Source organism: Seriola dumerili, unplaced genomic scaffold (assembly GCF_002260705.1).
Source record: "Seriola dumerili isolate Sdu_G_001 unplaced genomic scaffold, Sdu_1.0 BDQW01000073.1, whole genome shotgun sequence".
NCBI lineage: Eukaryota > Metazoa > Chordata > Actinopteri > Carangiformes > Carangidae > Seriola > Seriola dumerili.
In genome coordinates, this window is record NW_019174328.1 from 7,970,271 (window position 1) to 7,990,727 (window position 20,457).

At 40.9% G+C, this 20,457-nt stretch overlaps 1 protein-coding gene across 2 annotated transcripts in view; it reads right to left on the bottom strand.

Annotated features, from left to right (window-relative positions):
- LOC111220548 (neurexin-1a) overlaps positions 1–20,457 on the bottom strand; it is a 163,502-nt gene that overhangs the window by 12,417 nt on the left and 130,628 nt on the right. Inside the window, exon 16 of one of the 2 annotated variants that reach the window (XM_022743641.1) lies at positions 645–723. In XM_022743641.1, the coding sequence (XP_022599362.1) occupies positions 645–723 (79 nt within the window). Of the gene's footprint in view, positions 1–635; positions 724–20,457 lie in introns of both variants that reach the window. The other variant, XM_022743640.1, reaches the window with a different exon arrangement.

Below are 20,457 nucleotides of genomic sequence, written 5' to 3' on the forward strand. Positions count from 1 at the left end.
TAATAGGGAAGCCACTCCATCTACCTAAGAAATAAACGCCCCAACTGTTGCTATTATATTCAGCTTTAGTGTGAATTAAATAAAGTAATTAACATGTTAATTAGTGACTTTTAGAAGCACCATTGGTAGGCATTTTTTGTTAGCTTTGTATCGATACAGGCTAGCTGTTTCATTTGTCACAGACTGATGTGACAGGGGTATTAATCTTACTGAACTTGTAGCAAAAAACGTGAATAAGCATATTTCCCAAACTAATTTCCATGTAAGCTCATTGGCTAAACTGCTTATATTAAAAGACCATGAAGTCATAAATGATTGTAAAATTTTTACTGCACTTATATTTGACTTTCTTGGACACTGAAATATAAGAATCAGTAAAACCTTATCCAGGCAGAATGGAAGCTGCCCAGACAGACCTAATGGAAAGCCTCCAGCTTGCTGTATCTTGCAGTGTGCGGTAGCCAAAAGAAGAGCAACTCTGCCTCTGAGAAGTGTTCAAGCTTTAACTAAAACTCCAATCTGCTCATTTAAACACTGTGTGTGTTAGCCTAGAGTGTCTTGGTGGGGGTGGACTATGACACACAGAGACACACTGAGACACCCAGAGAGAAGTAGAATAAAAAGAGATGACTAACCTAACCCACCTGAGCTCGGCTCACAGGGATCAATGTCCTCATCATCGCTCGGACACTCAGCTGATGCCACCAGCAAGTCGTCGGTTGTCTGAAAAGAGAGAGTCACAGAGCGGAGTGGTGAGGGCATGAAATACTTAGCTGCATCAGTGGGGTAAGATATAGAAGAGCGGTGTTTCCAGAGGGTTAGGTTAAGGAGAGCGGGGCAGATGAGATGTGAATCCAGACAGCTACACTGTTTGGCTGCTGGATTTATCTGTCAACACGGTCACACGCTGCCTGGCGCTGTGGCAGCTGCTACACTGCTTTCCAGGCAACACTATACTTACAGAAATGAGATCTGATTATTGAGGAACAGCGGAGGCTAAAGTTCACAGCACAATTGTCAACTCGCATGCTCAATTTGTGCTGCAGTGTGTGGCTTTGCATAGCCCTTCAAGGGATTGTTAAGAGCCATCACAAAACACCTCTGACATTTGGAGGACAACCCGCCATGAACGCTTTAAAAAAAAAAAGAAAGAGACTGGAAAACAAAGGGCAGAGCAGCAGAGGTTTAAATCAATATTTTATGTTATTTCTTTCAATGTGATTCAGTATCTCTTTCGCAAAACAAGCGTCCAAGAAAACAAAACAATATCGTGGCACATATAGAGGTCCTTCATTATTTTGCTGCCACATCTACTCCAATACCAAATTAATTTCAGACTTTTTTTCAATGCAGTTCCTCACCTGCCAACCACGATACATTTTACCCCCTTGGAAAATGGGAAAGGGCAAACATAAGACCAGAAAAAAAGCATACTGTAAAACATTATACTGCAATGTTCTTTTATAGTCTTGCTTCAGGCCATTTGATCAGCTCTGCGTTAAAGGTCATTTCATTTAAGCATGGCAGCCTCTTCAGGGCCGGGTTAGATTTTCCGTTATGGAGCTCTGCTAAGCACAATAACCTGCTGCTATACATTTAGCCTTGCACCTCTACTTATCTGTTTTGTGCTAATATTTCTAAATCCCCAAATACATGCTTGACAAAACTTATTCTACTTAAACGTCTCATACTCTGACGAATGACAGCCACATAATGAAAAAAGAGAAAGGGGTAAGAAATGCATTAGGTACCAAAAATGAAGATGGACTTCGGCTTTTATTGAATTTGTTCTATTACTGACTTTGACTGCGCATCAAAACATTTCTGCAAGTTGGATTAGTATTGACTCATCTTAAGGAAATTAAAGGTGATGTCATTTTGCTTAACATCCATTTGGCTGCTCCTAATGCGATTTTATTGTGACTGTAAAATCATTTTGACATTCTGAACACGGACCAACATCATCTTTACATAATAGACCTGAAAATGATAGATCAAACCCATTAAGGGAGTTGTGGTGGAGGGCTGTTTTTGGTGCATCTGTGCCGGGTGAGGCCCGGGGAAGCCGTCCAAATGTAAATTTAATTTGCTGTGCATGAGGCTGATATACAGTGTCGGCCATCCAGATGGCAAAACCGCCGGATCCTGGAGTGCCACATCCATCACTTCAGCCTTGTGATTTGTTTTTCCTGGCGGGAGATCTTGACACTGCGCTCACTGCTCCTGGTACGGGAATCAAGGAATCAATACTCCCTCTCTCTCCCTCACACCTTACCGCTCTCATTCTCTCCCTCTCTCTATCTTTCACATCGCTCTCTCTCCCTTCAACTCTGTCCTTCAAATTTATTTGCAAGAGGAGAAGAGGAAGCAATGTGATGTGGGTGTAGTAGATGTAGGTTAACTCCCTGTAGAATAACCCGAGCGGAAGTGTATGCCCGTTCACATTTAGATGTTTCTGTCCCTTCATTCAGGCCAGAAAGCTACAACTCCAATCCAATAATGGATATGGAAATTAGATTGTCTAGTTACAAGAGAATCTTTGATTTTCTAATTAAAAGGTATAGAAGCCGAGTGCAGCTGCTTATGAGATAAATGTACAAGTTGTCTATTTTTTTTTACTTGGCTGTAAAGATAGGAGAAAATATGAACGTGTAGTTTGAGTTGAATTCTACCATCAGGTCTGACCTTTAGAAATAATAAATTATAGAGCAATACCAATAACTGTAAAGAGTGAATGAATGTAGGAGTGCACCTTGATTGAGACCGGCTAGCATGATATATATGTTCATAACAATGCCATAAAATAATGTCACACTCATTTCACCCTCCAAGGGCAAAGGCTGTGTGTGGATCTGTGTAAATGCAGCTCAATTGTGCCCGTAAGTCACCTCAGAGTCCAATCCTTCTTTCATCTTATCAAAATATCAACCCTATGCTACACTTCTAAATGAATCCTGTGTGTGTGTGGCGGGTGTAAGCCTCTGAATCAACACCAAAATGAATTCACATGTTACTGGGCATCAGTCTGCCTTCCAGGATTAGTTTGTAGGTCAACATTTTGATGTGGTCATGACCTGGTTGAAATCCAATAACATTACCAATTCATGGTGTCCTCCTCCAACGCTTGGCTTCTTTTTCACCCGTGACGATTCAATGTGGGCTATGTGACGGGCTTACCATGCAATTTAGCCACTGTGATGAAAACTGACAGGTAGCTTGGGTCGGACGCCAGAAAACAGAGATCTTTTTCTAAGGGAGATATCCTAAATAAATAAAAAAAAACAAAAAAAACAAAATAGGATATGCATGTGAGGATTTTGAAACTGCAGTAATTTTGAGTCGGAAATAAAAAAGTAGGTTTTCTCATTTATGAAAATTTCCAGGAATACAGTACGTTTTAAGGAGGGTTCATTAGCTCAGAAGAGTTAGGGTTACTCATGCGAGAAGCATCAGAGCATCATGCCCACAGGAAAGATGCTCCAATAGATAAGCGTATAAACAAGATGTACCTGTAGTTCATTTTATGAAGGTACTTCTAAAATGCTAAAAGCAAAGGCTCGGGGCTTGCAAAGCATCATTAATCTAGCGGTAAAGTGCTGAAGCCATGGTGAACCTACAGCACAGCTCATTTATCTGCCTCTGCTCAGAGCAGCTAGAGAGCACACTCCTGTGAGATGCACTGAGAAAACCTGGGGAGACAGTTTGTGAGTATGAAACACACAAAAAGTAGAAGAAAGAAGAAAAAAAAAAAGACACTGTAGAAAGAAACCTGCTTTTAGCGTTTATACAAAAGGTATGAAAACGTTCACAGTGTACAGTCGTTTCACATACTTAAGGTGTCAAGGGAGATCCACAGATTATATAAAGACACCAAGAAAAATGAATCTCAATATATCTTTTAGTAAAATAAAGCTATTGACTGACCTTGGCTCATGTACCGATTGAACCATCAAAGCGGACGTGGACCAGGAAATTCCAACCTGACTCAGCCTAAAGGCGCCCTGGTGCTTTCTTTAGCACTGTCATGCTGGTTTCGATCTCTGAGGATTGATAATGGTCCTCCTTAATGAGATGTCCAGGCCAAGCCGTGGTCCGCATGTGCTCGCTAACACTTAGTCAGCAGTCTCATTCTGCTGGACACCAGGTTATCTACTACCCTATAAACACTTATCTGCTCCCCGTTAATGCTCAACTACTCGGTGTCCAATGCCACTCTCTAATAACTGCTGTTTGGAGCAGGTGGCATTAAAGTGGTACACTACATTTGTACACTTCCCTCCTCTCTGAATGCATGTGCTCCCCTCTTATTCTTTGGCTGTGCAGGGAGAGAGTCAGGGAGAGAGGCAGGAAGGGGGGGGGGGGGGGGGGGCTCTTCAGGGAGGATGCTGTGTGCTGCTGGCCCCCGGTGCTCGAGAGCAAGAGACACCTTCTCTGTGATAACCTGTCGGCATGTCTCTATGGAGAGCCGTGGGGTTTTCACATTGTTTTCTCTCTGGTCTAATTTGATGAATGCTCTCTGGCACACAACACGTCTCTTTGGAGACGAGCTGAAAGTCAGGAGGACACTGAAGGCATCTGAAGGGTTTATCTGAAGCATGCCTCTACTGTCCTGGTAATGTATTCCACTGAGGATGCTTGCTGTTTTCTTTTGCCTCTCTGCTTGTTTTTTTTTTTTTTTCACCTTAGTACGCCATGTTTTTGTCCAATATAAGCTCTTGTTTCGCAAAGCTCTTTCTCCCGCTATATTGCTGATCAGTGACAATAAGAAAATTGATTTTTTTTTTTATTCAATGTCTCAATTAAGATCTGGTGTAAATGGTGTAAAGCCCAATACTTTTTGAGCAGTGCTGTTATCAGCCAGTAAATTGTGGCTTGATTGAAAAATCGAAGAGAATATGGTTCAACTGCACACAATCATCAGTCATAAAAAGCCTTCCTCTTCATCTGCTAAACTGCACGTAGATTTTGCCTCACTATGTCTGATCCTTCATGTCCATGACCCATATGCTCACACTGTACAGAGTCCATTAGATCTAAGCGTCCGTCTGAATAACTGTCCCCCACGGGCTGTCACTATTTTCAGACAAGGCCATGCAAGTAAGAAATCACTGATACCAGAGGCGGAGTGCGTGAAAGTCTCTCCACCCGAGAATATTCATCAAATGTTAAAAAAAAAAAAACGTAAAACTACACATTTATTTTCTATGTGTGTTTTTAATAATTAGCTTTTATTCTAATACCACATTTTCTACCAACAGAGGTTTTAGTATCTTAACCACTTGTATGAAAAAGGGATCTCAGGATGTTCAGCAGCATAATGTGGGATATGTATTTCACTTACAGATGGATTGTGTTTGCTGAAATATCAGGCAATTAACTACTAATTAGCTACTAATTATAATATTTGAAAGTGCCAAGGGTATTGCTCCACCAGTTATAATGATAGCTTGAACATTTTGTAAACATAAAAAAAAGAATGCATTCTTTTCTATATTTTTGTTTTATTTAACCAGGAGGGCTAAATGAACAGAGAATATACTTTAGCCTTTCTAAATATAATTAGCCTTTGTAACTCAGAAGTCAGAACAAACACAGGACACGGGGAATAATATCGGTGCAAAGTGAGAAAAATCTCTGACAGCTACAAGGTTGTTCATATTGTTCTTGGCACAACCTTCATGTTTCTTTTTTTCCCCCCATTTTCTCATAATAATCCTGGATAAATCATATCAAGGGTATACTCAAGACTCCACTTTAAGCCAATGCTATAGATGAAAGTGTTATTTATATCTTGTCTGTAATTGGCAACAGCACTTGAAGCCAAAGCTCCGAATGCCCCTAAAAGCAGAGGCATCAGTATTCTGTGTATGTTCCTGCTCAGACCGTGTGCCATTATTTCTCATACTGGCACTGATTTTCACTGATAGTGGCCTGCTAGTGTCCAGATCTGACCGGAGTTGTAGCCCGCACAGACTAATTGGGAGGAGTTTGTTGTCCTAAGCTTCACTCTTGCAGCAACACATCATTAGTGTGCCAGCGAAGGAGGGAGGGAGGGAGGGAGGAGGTGGGACAGCAGATAGAAATGGCTCATGGTTAGACACAGGATGAAGAATGCCTCCCTATTCTTACACTGAGCTCCACACACCTAGGGGCCCCAAGATACAAAACTACAGTCCATAACAACGAAATGGTGGATAGTACTCTTTATGATCCAAGCACACACTCTCTATTTACCCATGGCAGCCATCACACTGCAGCAGCAGCTCTTATCAGAACGCCCGATGACATCCAAGTATCTAACTTAGCACCCTGGAACTAGGTCGATGTTGATGAATAATTTAGTCCCAGATGCTCAATAGATTCCAACTGAATAATGAAGGCGTGTGGGCCTCTAAGACTGTGAGTTCAGCTCAGTGTATTGCCTGGCCTTCGCCCACACTCTTCCTACTGCTGGTCTGCCAAGCTGTCAACATCATGGACTCACGCAGATACAGACTTCAGCAAGGCTAGAAGACAATGGAATGGAATTATCACTATCACCGCTCAGCTGTGCAACAAATGGGTTTAGATATACAACATGTGTATTATGCTCAAAACTTATCATGTTCAAAACATCTTGATTCTCAGGGCTTTTTAACAATTAAAGAAAAACGCTCTGACGCGAGGCTTCATGGTGACACAACAGATTGCCACTGAGACTGTGGCATGGAGCGGTGAACAATAGGGAACAACCGGCTCGGTAAAAGCGAACATGTTCTCTACTGTATCCTTAGCTGAAGAGGATTTAGTTCAGATTCAGCATTTCTCAGCAAATGGATCAACAAAGCTTCAAAGCAGGTACTGCCAAAAAACATCAGTCAATAAACAAACCAAAAATATATGCAAAAGAGCAATAAACAAGACCAGGTGCTTCATTATTTTTCTCAGGGAAAAAGAGTTGCTGAGATGTTACTGAAATGTTGTCAACGGCAAAATGAGAGTTTCACTGAGCACAGATGGCTCCTGCACTATGTGCTTACATACAAAATATAGTCCTCTCATAACAGCAACGTTTTGCTATTCAAAAAGATATATGTTTTTAACAGCAGATCAGAAACATCACACACTTTGAGCTATTTGGATGTTCACATGCTGGGCCTTCATTTAAAAAAAAATACACAACAATAAATCACTACATTGTATATCATTTGGAAAAATAACAGTCACAATTGAGATAAACAGCTTTCAAGAACTACTTATTGCTTTCAAGCACTGAAACTATGCTCATATAAACAAAACTGCTCTCTCTTGTCTTCGTAGCACTGGAGAGTTCACGTAAAAAAAGCTCAAAGATAATTAACTCTAAATATTTGGCAACTACTTTTGCCTGTTGTGACGGCTTGTGTATGCCATAACGTAAAACCGGCCGTGGTGGACAGCTGTTTTCACTTGCTGAGTTATGAGACACTGTCCCTTTTGGGAGAGAGGCTTTGCTTTATTTAAAACGAAGCAGCTGTTGCTGCAACTGGACCTCAGGCTGAGTATCAGAGTGTCATTAAAAAAAGAATGGTCGGAGGCTCTCCATCTCCTCCCCTGGTACCCACATGTTCCTGTCTTGCCATACATCTTCCTTGAGGCTTAAGTCACTGCACCCCAGACAGTCTAACGAGGTGCTGGGAGGCAGCCTCACACACCTGGTACACCCAGAGCGCGCATTGTGGAAACACACACACATGCCGAGCCGACTGGTAATGACATTTACGTTAGAGCCTGAACTATAGATTCCATTCAAAATTAGGACTGAAATGCATTCAGTAGGAACGGAGTATACAGAAAATACCTTGTGTTTGATTATCTCTGTTACACCTCAACAGTCTGGTGCATTCAATCTGCACAGAATCAGTTGTTTGTTAATGTGTATGTCTGCAAAAGAGCATTGGATTTTGTTATTACTGAGGTGTGTAAAGGCTGAAGGAATGTGTTCATAAATTTCTCTTTGTGGAACTAAAGTCAAGGAGACGAACAGAGAAAAAAACAGCAGATTTTGAGTCTAAAAGAAAAACAATAAGCCTTGGGATGAGTGAGCAGTGACAGGTCAGCTGCTAGCTTGGTGCACAGACCCAGAAAAGCTTCTGCTGTGTAAAATGAGAGGCTGCATTTAAGAGAGTGATACAACGGGACAGGTGGGGGCTAATGGAGGAGTGTAAAGGTGTGCTGCATGAGAAGATGTGGATATGAGGTAATTACAGAGCTGCTTCAAAATGTACACATGCCAATCCCCCTTCTTAAACGCGCTCCAGCTCTGGGACCCGAGAACACTGCTGTGTGAGGACTCCTTTTAATGTGGCTGCTTCAAGGCACCGCTGTGCTGCTTTGTGGATGTTCCTCAAGTTCCCCCTCAGGACCTCGTTCAACTCATTTTCCAGGGAGAGTGATCTGCATGGCCTTAATGCAAATTCAACACTTAGTGCGGCGTGCATGCTTCGGCTCGGGCGCCAAGGTAACCAGGAAAGTTGTCTGGCTGCGTGGGAGGAAACACAAAGTCCATTTCCCTGCGTCACGCTGTCGCCATGTCAATCACTGACTCAGAGGAAACCATGTGTGACTGGTGCCCAATTTGCTCACACACACAACCCCAAGACTCAAGACATTCTGTACGCCGTATGATAATCTGTTGGTATTTTGATTTCTAATTAAGCATGGTGCTTATTATTTATTACTGCGGACGTATAAATAATGTGCACACAATATGGACGAGTGCCTGCAGTCACCTCACAGTGCAGAGAGAGTGCACACTGAGCGGCTGCCATGTAGCATACAGCTTCTAGCAGATTACACAGGAGAAGGCTGGATGCCTTCTGTTAGGTACATGCTCTAAATGATAAAATCTTAATATGAAATTCATAAGACACTATCTGCCTCCATCTACCTCCTACGCTCCCCCCTCTTGTTCTCTCATTTCTGCTCTCTCTTGCCTATGCATAAACACTGCTCCATAGAAGTATATTACATGGTTGACTTTGTCCCTCCCCCTTATCCTTGCTTTCACACTTCTCAGATAAATGAAATCTGTCGGCATTGAAGCATTTTCCCCTCTGGATGCCCTGATATTTTCGTTATCTGAAATCGAATCTGGAGCTCTGTGCGCGTCTGTGGCTCGCCTTGGTAGTAATCTGGCCTGAGAGCAGAGAACTGCCCAGGAGGAATATCATATACTGAGGAAAGGCTGGGGAGTGAGGGAGGAATAACAATTACCAGAGAATGGCTTGTAATCATGGCGCTCTCTATCAAAATGCTAACATACAAACGCGTCATTTTGGGGAAATGGTTCAGGGGTTCAATCCAAAGTGACCGCGTAATTCTTCATTTCCATGTTCCTTTCCCTCAAAATCTAAAAATAGATGAAAAATCCAACCGTGCGGCTGTGTGTGTGTTTTTGAGAGAAGAGAGCGCAGGAGAGGAAGAGAGATATGCGGCTCGGCCACAAATCACTGTCTTCCTGACTTCACCTGCGTCTTGACATGCAGTCCCAGTCCCTCATCAGGTGACAGGCACAAATTTGTCATCCTAATATAGATGCCATCACTGCCCGAGATGAATGTACTCAGGCCTAATTCCCGTGTGTAACGCTTGCAAAAACATGACGTGAGGAAAGAGGAAGAGCAGCTTTGCCCTACAACAGCAGACCAGGTCGCCTGTAGCTCCCACAGAGCGCCGTCATAATCAGATTCCTGTCCTCCAGGTCTGGATGTGTCATTCACAGAGGTGCCGAGTGTGACCGCTATAAACTAATGAGCAATGCTCTCCTTCAGCAGAGAGGAAACAGACATGGTAGGAAAAATAATAATAATGGAAAGTGTGTATTGGACACCATTTAAGAAGTCTCTCAAGTAAAAGTGACTTTTCATCACCAATCTATCCCTGTGGCAGCGTTCAGGACTTCTATTTGTGACTACATCTGCTCTTAATTAATTATACAAACTGTTTTCAGTTCTATTTCCCTCCTTTGACTTGTCATTCAGCTTTGAACTTGCCAAAGAAAAACTTTTCCTTCACTTTATTCAGATTTAAAGGAATAGTTTGAAATTTAACTTTGTAACTTTCTTGCCGAGAGTTAGAGGAGACTGTCACCACTTGACAATTGAGTTATATTCCTTTCCCAAGGCCATTTCTCTGTTCCTCCCTGTCTTGTGTCCACTTGTTTGACAGTCTAACAGGCTTCATTTGCTGGCATGTCTTCATTTCGTCTCTGTACCCCCTGGAATTTGTTTTACTTTAATTCAATTTATCTGGTAATGATATTACTTTGTATTATCCTCCACTCTATCACTAAAATTCGCCTTTGTAGTACTTGGTCTGGTACTGAACATTAGATCAAGATGGCTGCTCTCCTGAGAAGAACCAGCCGTCCTATTATGTGTACAGTATGATTGTAATCTGAGGCTCTCAGTGGCTGTAGACTCAATTACCACACTGGGTCTCAAGATAAAGAAAATTAGATGGATGAAAATAGATTTACACTCCACTAGTCAAGGTGTTCTAGTTATAAACTTTACTAATGCTCTTTGCAACCCACTGCAGTGATTTGTTTTCCACAAGTGAAGGCATAAATTATGGGATTTAACTGAGGATAAAACAATCACATGATTTCTTGTTTTGGTAAAATGTTAAATTTGACTCTCAGCGCTCGTAACATAAATAAAGGAGCTTTTAGATGCATAAGCCAATATGCGCCTGACACTTTCTACCAGCTTTGGAGGAAATTATTTTTAAAAATGGAGAGAGAGCTCAGCACAGCTCCACGAGCAGTCGGCACGGGGATCGTGTTCATGAATGTAGTGTACAAACGAGCCGATCGCACAATCTCGCAGGTGGGAGCAATGCACTGCAGGACAAATTGTATCTCGTGTTCAACAGTTGGCCCAGGACTATTTTCTGTTTCTACAAATCATAACAGCAAATGTCCTGGGAGACAACAATATGGTCTATAAAACATGCTGTAAAGCTGTCAGTGTCAGTAACTCCTCCACGCGCAAACCAACACTTTAGCAAACAACAGAGACATGATTCGCACTGCGTAGGTTTCATTCTTGTCATCCAAACAGACTTAGCGGGACAATCTGTATCCTCTGTGCCGCTGCCAGTAGTGTGAAACCTGCAAAAACAAAGATGCTTCTTTGTCGACTATCTTAATAATGGAAGTAAGTGTGATCATCTCGGCTGCAGCAAATTTAGAAACCTTTAAAACAAGCAAGCAGACAATAAAACATGCAAGGAAGACAATGCACCCTGGTGCCTCAGCTGGCTAATCATCTACCTGCTGCAGACATGCTGTCAACCTTGAAAAAAAACAAAAACAAACAAACAAAAAAACAAAAAAAAAAAAATGCAAATCATGTTAACACAAGTCAAGACACGCTGGCATGTATGTGTTCACCCCTGCCAAGGTGGACTGGATCAGCGAGTCACACGGACTCTTATGTGTACAGCTCGATGTTGAAGGGCAGTTTCCATAATGGCCCCTGGTGAGGCTGAGATGATGGATATGGTCTGTCGCTGGGAGTGAACGCCGCGGGCTCAGGGCCACCGCAGGTCTACAGCGCTACCTCCTTTGCCATCTGTCAGCACTGGGTGGGCACAAACCCATGACCGGGCCTGGGGCAGCACACACCAGGACCACCTACAACAACACACACACACACCTCACTGAAGGGGCAAGGTGGGGGGAGGTCAGCGCAGGAGAGTTGTCTGTCTGCATATCCCGCTATGCAAGCTGTTTTTGCTCTCATCAAATGACTGTTGCCGTTGATAGATAGATAGATAGATAGATAGATAGATAGATAGATAGATAGATAGATAGATAGATAGATATTTTTTCCACAAGCTTACAGTGTCTCAGTAGCATGATGGTCAGTCCCATACATCTGCATTGCAGGGGAAATCTTATCCCGAGGATGTTTTCTTTCTGTGAATAATTGAAGGCACCACAACCTCACAGGGCACTGACACTCAGACTAAACACTGCAGTGTGTCTTTGAGTCCACCAGACAGTTTGGGTTTATTAACCTGAATGAAACAAGACTCCCCCAACATGACCGAACCCTTGATGATGAATCTTTCTCCCCGTTAATGTGGGACATTGTGTGTTTCCTTAGTAACCTCTTATTCTGCTGTGCATGTCTGTTTTGTTTTGTTTTTTTTAATTGGTGAGCGCACAGAGGTAAAAATTGGGGAGTGGAAAAAAAAAAAAAAAAAAAAAAAAAGAAGGTGTGGTTTTCATCTTACAATAAGATCTGCGTCTAGATGAGTTGAGGAGAGCAGTTCCACTTGGTTGGCAATGTGATGAGCAATGTTCCTATTAATACAAATAAGAAAAGGAATCTAGAGAAAAAAAATCTGTACAATCATTTCTGTAAATCAGTAATTTCCCATTTAGCTTTACTCAGTGCAGGAATATTAATGTTATAAAATTGGTTCTGATTATATTCTGTGAAAGTCTCAACAACTTCCTACTGTACTTAAAGACTCCCATGTTTCAGCTTGGTTCTACGTGTTTGTAATAGTCTTTTAAAGGAGGAGCATCAAGACGACTCCTAGCTGGATTTTTTGGATTTTTGACAAAACATGTGCGCTATACTGTTTATGTGCCAAGATAATGGAGAAAGAAGAACACTTCCGACAAGAACCTCCTGGATTTAAAATATTTATCCATCTTCATATTCAAGTAATTAAATTGGAACATCCGCAGAAGTTTGAAAGCAAAATGTTAAGGACACAGTATTTCACAAAGTAGGAAATGTAAACTAAGAGAAGCAAAGAAGTTTGAGTTTTATCTAAAAAGTCAAGGAAGATGAGGAATGGACTGATATTGGGAAATCCCTAATGTTTCTGGCCTTTTTGTCACAACACCCTAACTCTAACAGGATGTGGATTCACTTGTGTGTCGTTGCTACATCTGTTGGAAACCAGCTGGGCAGAGTCTGCATTCAATCTCACTGTCATGTGTTTACACTTGAGGGCTAAACTGCATACCATTTAGCAGCATCATCCTGATATCTTTCCTCTGTCTCCCTGACTTTCCGCACAAAAACAAAAAGCAATAAAAGCCATCTTTAAAAAAAAAAACCCCAAACAAACAAACAAACAAACAAATCACCTATCTATCATGAAATCCAGCAGTGAGAGTGGTGTGCATACGAGTCTTGATCACATGGCTGCCTGCAGCACAAACACAGATGGGTACAACTCATAACAAAATAAACCTATGCTTTTTGCACTAAAATGAGGAGGAAGTGCCTCCTATTCAGAATACATCTCTGGCAAATACACCGTGCATTCTTGTAAAAAACAGTACTTGCATTTTCTGTGTTAGCTGAAGAGAAAAGTGCTTTGCTTTTTGAATAATTGGATGTATGCCTGTCAATCAAAAAAAAAACAACCTTACTGTACTATTGATAGCAGTCTGTTGCTTAGTAACTTGGTAAAAACTGAAATTGATATTGCAGCGAAACTGATGACCATCCGAGAGTTACAAAAGTACAAAATGGCCGATCCTGTAGAGTAGCAGGAAACTGAACTGAGTGAAGTTGGTGTGTGTCGGTTTTCATGCAGAACTAAAGAACCTAGACTACACTGCCTCTTGCAAGTTCAAGTTATGGGAGGCTCACGATAACTATTTAGCTATAGTGGAATAAAGCTACAACTGAACTGTAGTGACCTGAACAGAACATTAGCTAATCGTGCTCTAATGCTACATCACCAAAAGAAAAAATGTTATACAGTAAAAAGTAGCTTTTCGTGGCTGTTTACTATACATCTATATGAATTAGAAGCTGCAGCATTGGTGTTTTGATGATGGTTTTAGATATGTGTTGCTCAAGGTCATATCTATCCTAAAGATCACAGGGGTAAAGTCAAACTGTTAAAACAAATATGACGCATCTGGAACCAAGTGAAGGCTGAAACATCCTTAAGCTTACATCCAAGAATCATATCCTGTAGCACAATTAAAGAACCTGCACTGCATGTTTGCAGTTGCCTGAGGAGTGCTTAATACCCAAGATAAGTCTCAGGTCTGGATATTGATGCATGCAGGATTAGTATTAAATCTAGGCTGTGCAGACTTATTGCAGCCTTAGCTTGTAAAACAATAATCCCTACCAGTATCAGCACAATCACAACAATGCCTAAAGGTAGTAGCAGACACAATAAAGAGACATGGTGCATGGATGATTACAAAAGGGAGAGAAGCTGCAGACTGAGCAGTTATTGGGTACTAAGTTCCAGAAGATTTTTCACCACAAGATTACTCTGACACTAAGTTTATTATAGTGTGTTTATTATAGAGCCAGTGAGGGAGGCTAGGAGTTACTCAAACACCGCACTGAAGGTGTAGCAGTGCAGCATGACAAATCTTCGATTATCCCTGTGAAGTATAAAGAGGCCAGGTTTCTGCCCCTCGTCTCAGGGACCAAGACAAACAGAGCCTCGACAAGCCAGTTCATCTGGAACTGAAACATGTGCTGTGAGTGCAAATGAAATGGCCCACACAATGTGTTTTGAATGTTCCTCACTTCCCCTGAATGGCCATTACACCCACCTCACCTAGGGTTAATTCAGAAAAAGTGAGGCCAATTGGCTATTTGGTGGCAATGATATGTCACAGTGGCCGTTCATTCCCACTAGGAACAGGCTATAATCTGCATTTCTTGATTTTCCAAGAGCAACAAGCTATAAAACAGAAATTGCTCATTGCAAAAAGGTTATGAAAGAAACATGGCAGGTATGAAATGTCAGATGAGGTCAGCTTGAATACTGTACAAGACAATGCTTGTTAGTTGAGAGAGGGCTGTCTTATTTTTGTTACTCCAGGTCCCTAGTGGAGAAATCCTACTGAGAAATTTTGATTTTGAGTCAAATACCTTGACCACTATTGGATGGATTGTTGTGAAATTATCTGCAGATATTCAGGGCTCCTTGAGGACAAAGTCTAATACTTTTTGTTGGTTCCCTGACTTTTCATCTGTCATCGCACCTACAAACCTAATGACATTCCCATCAGCCTCTGGTTTATTTTGTGGTTCGAGCTAATTAGCAAATGCTAGCATGCTAACAGGCTAAACAGAATGTTATTATTTTAAGTGCTGTGCAGCCTTTAAGAGTTGCTGGCATAGCTTTAGACTCTTAGCCTTGTCTTAATGTACATTTTCTTAACTTTTAACCACAACAGAAACTGGTGACATTTACTCAAAATACATTTTTATATTATGTTTTCATATAAGAAGAAATAAGTAGTACACATTAACAAGCACTGAAAAAATGGTTATGAAGGGATGCTGTGGTTTACAAAATGCTTGAGAAGTACATCTCGTGGTTGTCTGCTGCATCCAGTCAAATGTCAAGTGATTAGCAGTTATATTTTACTTTACAGCGTTTGCATCCTGCAGTATTCTGTCCTTGTGTCTCTCCATGATGCTGGAGCCAATACCAACTTTAGAGGATATTCCTGCAGGCAGCGCTGGTGGTGGATGGCAGCCTCACACTATGACCACTCGTGAGATTTATACACTGTATGTGTGCTGGCCAGGGTTGATAATACAGAGCAATGCAGGTGAGGATCCATCACTGTCAAGAGCTCTCAATGGCTCTTCTAGATAGAGGGCTTTTGAGTTTCTCTTTTCTTTTTTTTTCTTTTTTTGCTGGGAGGGTAACAGCTAAATAGAACTCTATCTCTTACCCTTGAATTGGTTTGATTAAACATCATCTGGTATTAAATGCTATCTCTCTGCAGCTTGGCATTTTCCTCCATTTTGTCCACTAGACCTTCAAAAAAAAAAAAAAGCTGTAGCTTCTATGTATTCAGCAGGTATTACAATCATATCCAACACTTACAGATCAGTTGCTGTTAAATGTTACCGAATGTATATGGAAAAAAAAAATACGTCAGGAGAGCTTGCACAATTTTTTTTTCTGAAATTCAGCTTTGTCACAATTTAAAATGATGAAAAAGTTTTGTTGAGGACCACAGACACAGATTAATGAGAGCTAGAAAGCGCTGAAAGTGCCTCACCATTGGCAGCTAGTGTTGCTATTAGACCTGCGTGGGTTGGCAGTTTGGGCTCCAAATTGACCTCAGCAGATACTGTATATCTCAAATTTCTCTCCAATTAGCTCACACAAAATTTTCCGTCTTTAGGTGCAATGGGCGAAGCACTTATTTTCAACAATAAATAAATGAAAGTGAGGTAGGAGTAGTCCAATTAAGTCACCATCTATATACAAGAGAAGTGAGGGGCACCTCTTGGTGTATGTGTACAGTAGCCGGTGTGTTGTTTGTGAATGCGTACACAAGTGCATTATGGTTTAATTAGATGTGACCAGGCACCACCACAGGGAGCAGACACTTCATTAAGACATGACAGTTCGGCCCATACAGTAAGCTACCTCTCCCACGTAGGGCAGGGAGCACACAGCCACTCCAGGGAATACTTGACATGTAAGAGCCAAGAATCTGTTAGTCAGGGAACCTTTAGATATGATCAAAATAAAGGTAAGATTCAGGCTAAATCTCACTATTACTTACTATCTGTGTATTTGAGTGGGTTATAAGTCCTGGAATTGAATCAATCCAATTATCCCTTAAGCAAATGTAAAATTTTAATCACTATTAAAATAACAATTCTGACTCATGAGCTTTTTTGTTTTTTTTACCATGGTGCATTTCTTTCTTGATTAGGCCAGTGTGCTCCAAGATGATAATATTCTTGTTAATAAAGCATGAGTGGACACCCAGTGGTTTGAGAAGAATGACATTAATGTAATGTTACCCATAAGCCACAGCCCTCAGTATTCAATAACAATATAACCACAGTGGAGAATTTAGAGAACTTTTTGATGGTGCACCTGAGAAGGCAGAGTCATCTCAGACCCTTCAAAATCATGGTACTAATGATTATTAGCAATGACTTTACTCTCTAGGAGACAAGTGGGCCATTGCAAAAAGACATACGACAGCCACTGTCACATAGAAGATGTTACTATTAGTTTTGTTTTTTTTATTTCTTATGTTAAAATCCCTCTTTTTCCCATCCTGCAAACATTAAAAAAAAAAGAATGACTCAATCGGAACTCAGGGGTGTGCAGATAAATGCATCTAGTCAAATGTGTCTTGGTTTGAGTAATGCCTCAGATTGTATTAAATAACATGTGACTGTTGGATTTTGGGTCATACAGGCTGGCAGGGAAATATACAAAAAAAAAAAAAAAAAGAATTCTCTTTTTTTCTCCTCCTCTTAACCTAAAAAAGCAGATGAGGCAGGTGTGGGTGGAGGTCACCTCTCCTCTACAGCTTGGTATTGCGCCGTGCTTGTTAAGCTATGCCTTCTTTTGAGTGCTCCAACCATATGTGAAGGATTGAGTCAAATCTTTCTTGTAATTATACGTGGCCCACATATCTTGTTTCAGTTGGAAACGCGTCACATTATGGAAGATAACGATGCTCTTACTGCCGCTTCAGCGTTACAGTCAGGAATGATATTGACAGCAACAGGCACTTACAACAAGTGACTTTAACCAAACTTAAACATTTATGTGTGTTGAGTTAACACCAAAGTGCCACAGCCATCACATCTCATTTTTAGACAGGGCTATAAAAGGTCTTGGATATTTTTTCCTTATTATTTTGGACCCGAGTGCCTTCTTCGACAGCCTGATATACATTTTCCACACCACCACTTCTCACTTTAATGGTAAGAGCCTGATACTGCCGCCGCCAGTGTTAGCCATCCCATTTCCACTGGGGCCAGGCACACTAAAAATGCACATGTCCCAGTAATGTAAGGCTCTTAGGATATAAAACCATTCACTGAATTGCATTCGCCATCAGAGGGGAGATGGAACAGCTGGACAATGATTAAAATGCTGACTATTCGAGGGAGAGGACACTGAATGCACCATCTCTTTTTATGGAGTCCAGACATGATGTCTTTCTAAGTGTAGTGTCCTGAGACGGTAATGTCGTACCGCAGGAGCTCTCCATGGGAAGGTCGTCACGTTGAATCAAACTGAACGCACTGACATCTCCCAGTGCCCACGTTTTTGCATGCCTCATTCATCTCTCCGCCTACATCGCAGAGCAACTTTTTAATCCGATGACCTTTTTTTTTTCTCTATGAATGCATTAGATAACACCTAAACCAACACAGTTAGCCTTGACTATTCTCCCCCTTCCAAGCCTTTATATGCCACTTGAAAGGTGAGTTTGCAACATAACGTGACAGTACAACACCTGTCTCTAAATTTTTTTTGCCAAAAAAAAAAAAAAATTTTTTACCGGTAACCCTACTGATGCCTTACCGTATACTTTTAAAATAGGAGACCTTGGATTCCCCCCAAAAATCCATGATTAGCCGACTACAAGGTAAAACATATTGATGAAACAATTCAAGCAGAATCTGATTAGCATAAAGTCATAACGTCAGATATCCAAAAATCAGATGGCATCTAAGGCACAAAATAGATGCCCCGAAACATATCGCAAATCTCTGTAATACAAGGCGTTTCTAAATTGTCACGGTCATTTATATCACTTTATTTCTCTCCAGATGAAAAGGCCTGAAAAAGACGGGCATCCATCTTGTCAAGCCTGTTCCTTTCTGCCAATCTCTTGGTTCCTTGGTGGCAATTTATAACACTGCATGGAGCTTGGGATATAATTATAGTCTATTGTCTGATATTTCGCCTGCATTACACGCTCCTGCAACGGTTCAGGAACCATGCTGAGGCTGAGAGAAAACCATTCCACTGGATCAATATTTATGATTGTATTATTTGTCAGCATCTGCAGAGGCTCACACAAACTGTTATGATGGTCTCAGGTCAGTAAGGGAAAGAGAGAAAGAAAGAGAGAGAGAGAGAGAGAGAGAGAGAGAGAGAGAGAGAGAGAGAGTTAGGGGACAGTAATATGGGGTCTTTACTGCTGCTACGTTGAAATCTGTGGGAGTTTGTCATTTCATATCAGCTGTAGCTTGAACAGTCTATTAAACTTAATGAAAAACCTGACACTTTGCTTTTCTTTGAATGTTCCATATAAAAGCTTGAGCCTGGCTTCAGAGATACAGCAACATTCAAGGTTCAAGGCTTTTTTTGATTTCATTATAGATAAATCCAACAATAGGTCTTAATGTGAAAATAAATATTTCAATGGGTTTGAAGAATCTTGGTTAAGTAACCTCTGGACAATCAAACTAATCAACATCAGCATCACACGTCGCTTGCTCTACAATGTTTCTTCTAACACACTTCGAATGGACTGAGATGGGAGTGTATTAACTGTTGTCCCAGTGAAGCTGTAAAGACAGAAAAAGTTACACAATCTGTCAAAAAAAGGAATTAAAATCAAATAATTTTGATTGTGTGTATATTATTCAATATGAAGTTAAACCCACCCCCTCCTGGAGATTCTATAATCTTCCTTTACCCAATCCGATTAATCCAAAATGAGTTAAATCCAAAATGATTTTAAACTATATTTGTAAAAGCTGATTAAGTCCTGATTAAAGGGTCATTTTAGTCTACGTCTATGCTTAATTTAAGCTACCGTGTACGCTTTCCCTGCTGCATATTTACAGAGTATTTGAAATTCTGACACACGTGTTAACTATGTGTATTCCCCCTGCATGTACAACCTTCAGTACCTTCATGGTCTCTATGTTTGCAGCTACATCTTTCTCGCTTCCTATCAGGGCTTAACTTGACAGTTTCATATGATGTGAAATGCTCAGTAGTTAATCAATTGTAAATGCTACCAGAGAGCAGATTTGACTCTAGAACAATTAAAGCACATTTCTCAGTTATCAACGAGGTCTTCTTTTTGATTGCTTGCACAGGCTGAACATTTCCTGTGGGCCAGTGAAAGTTCTATTTTCGTTTTGTTCCAACAGCGCATGAAAGCCTTTCCTGCAATCTGACTACTCTCTTTTGTTGTGATAAAAAACAACCCACTGAAACTATTTTTCTTAGTGACCTAAATGAGTCAATACTATCTTCCGTTCAGTGCGCAGGTATTCCTAGATTGTAATGAAGTTCTTCCAGCATGTTTGTTGCCAGCTTATTCCCAAAGCAAAGTAAATAAAGTCAGTGTTTTGTTTTGAACTTCCAGAAAATGTACAAATTCACATTTTCAGTGTGAGAACCTCTAGAACTCAGCAGATGCAGTTGGATTAGGAATTTAATTCTAACATGGACAATGTGTGAAACAAATACGGTATTCAAACTAAGACACAAAGACATTTCTTAATGGCATCATAATTAGTTGTTATAGAAACTATTTTTCATTTAAAATCCATGGCTGCTGCTGTATTGAAAGAGATTTAACAGGAAATGTGACTGCGCCAGAATGCTCTGATCACCATTTCATTTGATGGGACACACATTTTGTATTGTATTGTTCGGTCGCACATTGTGACGTCTGAGAAGTAA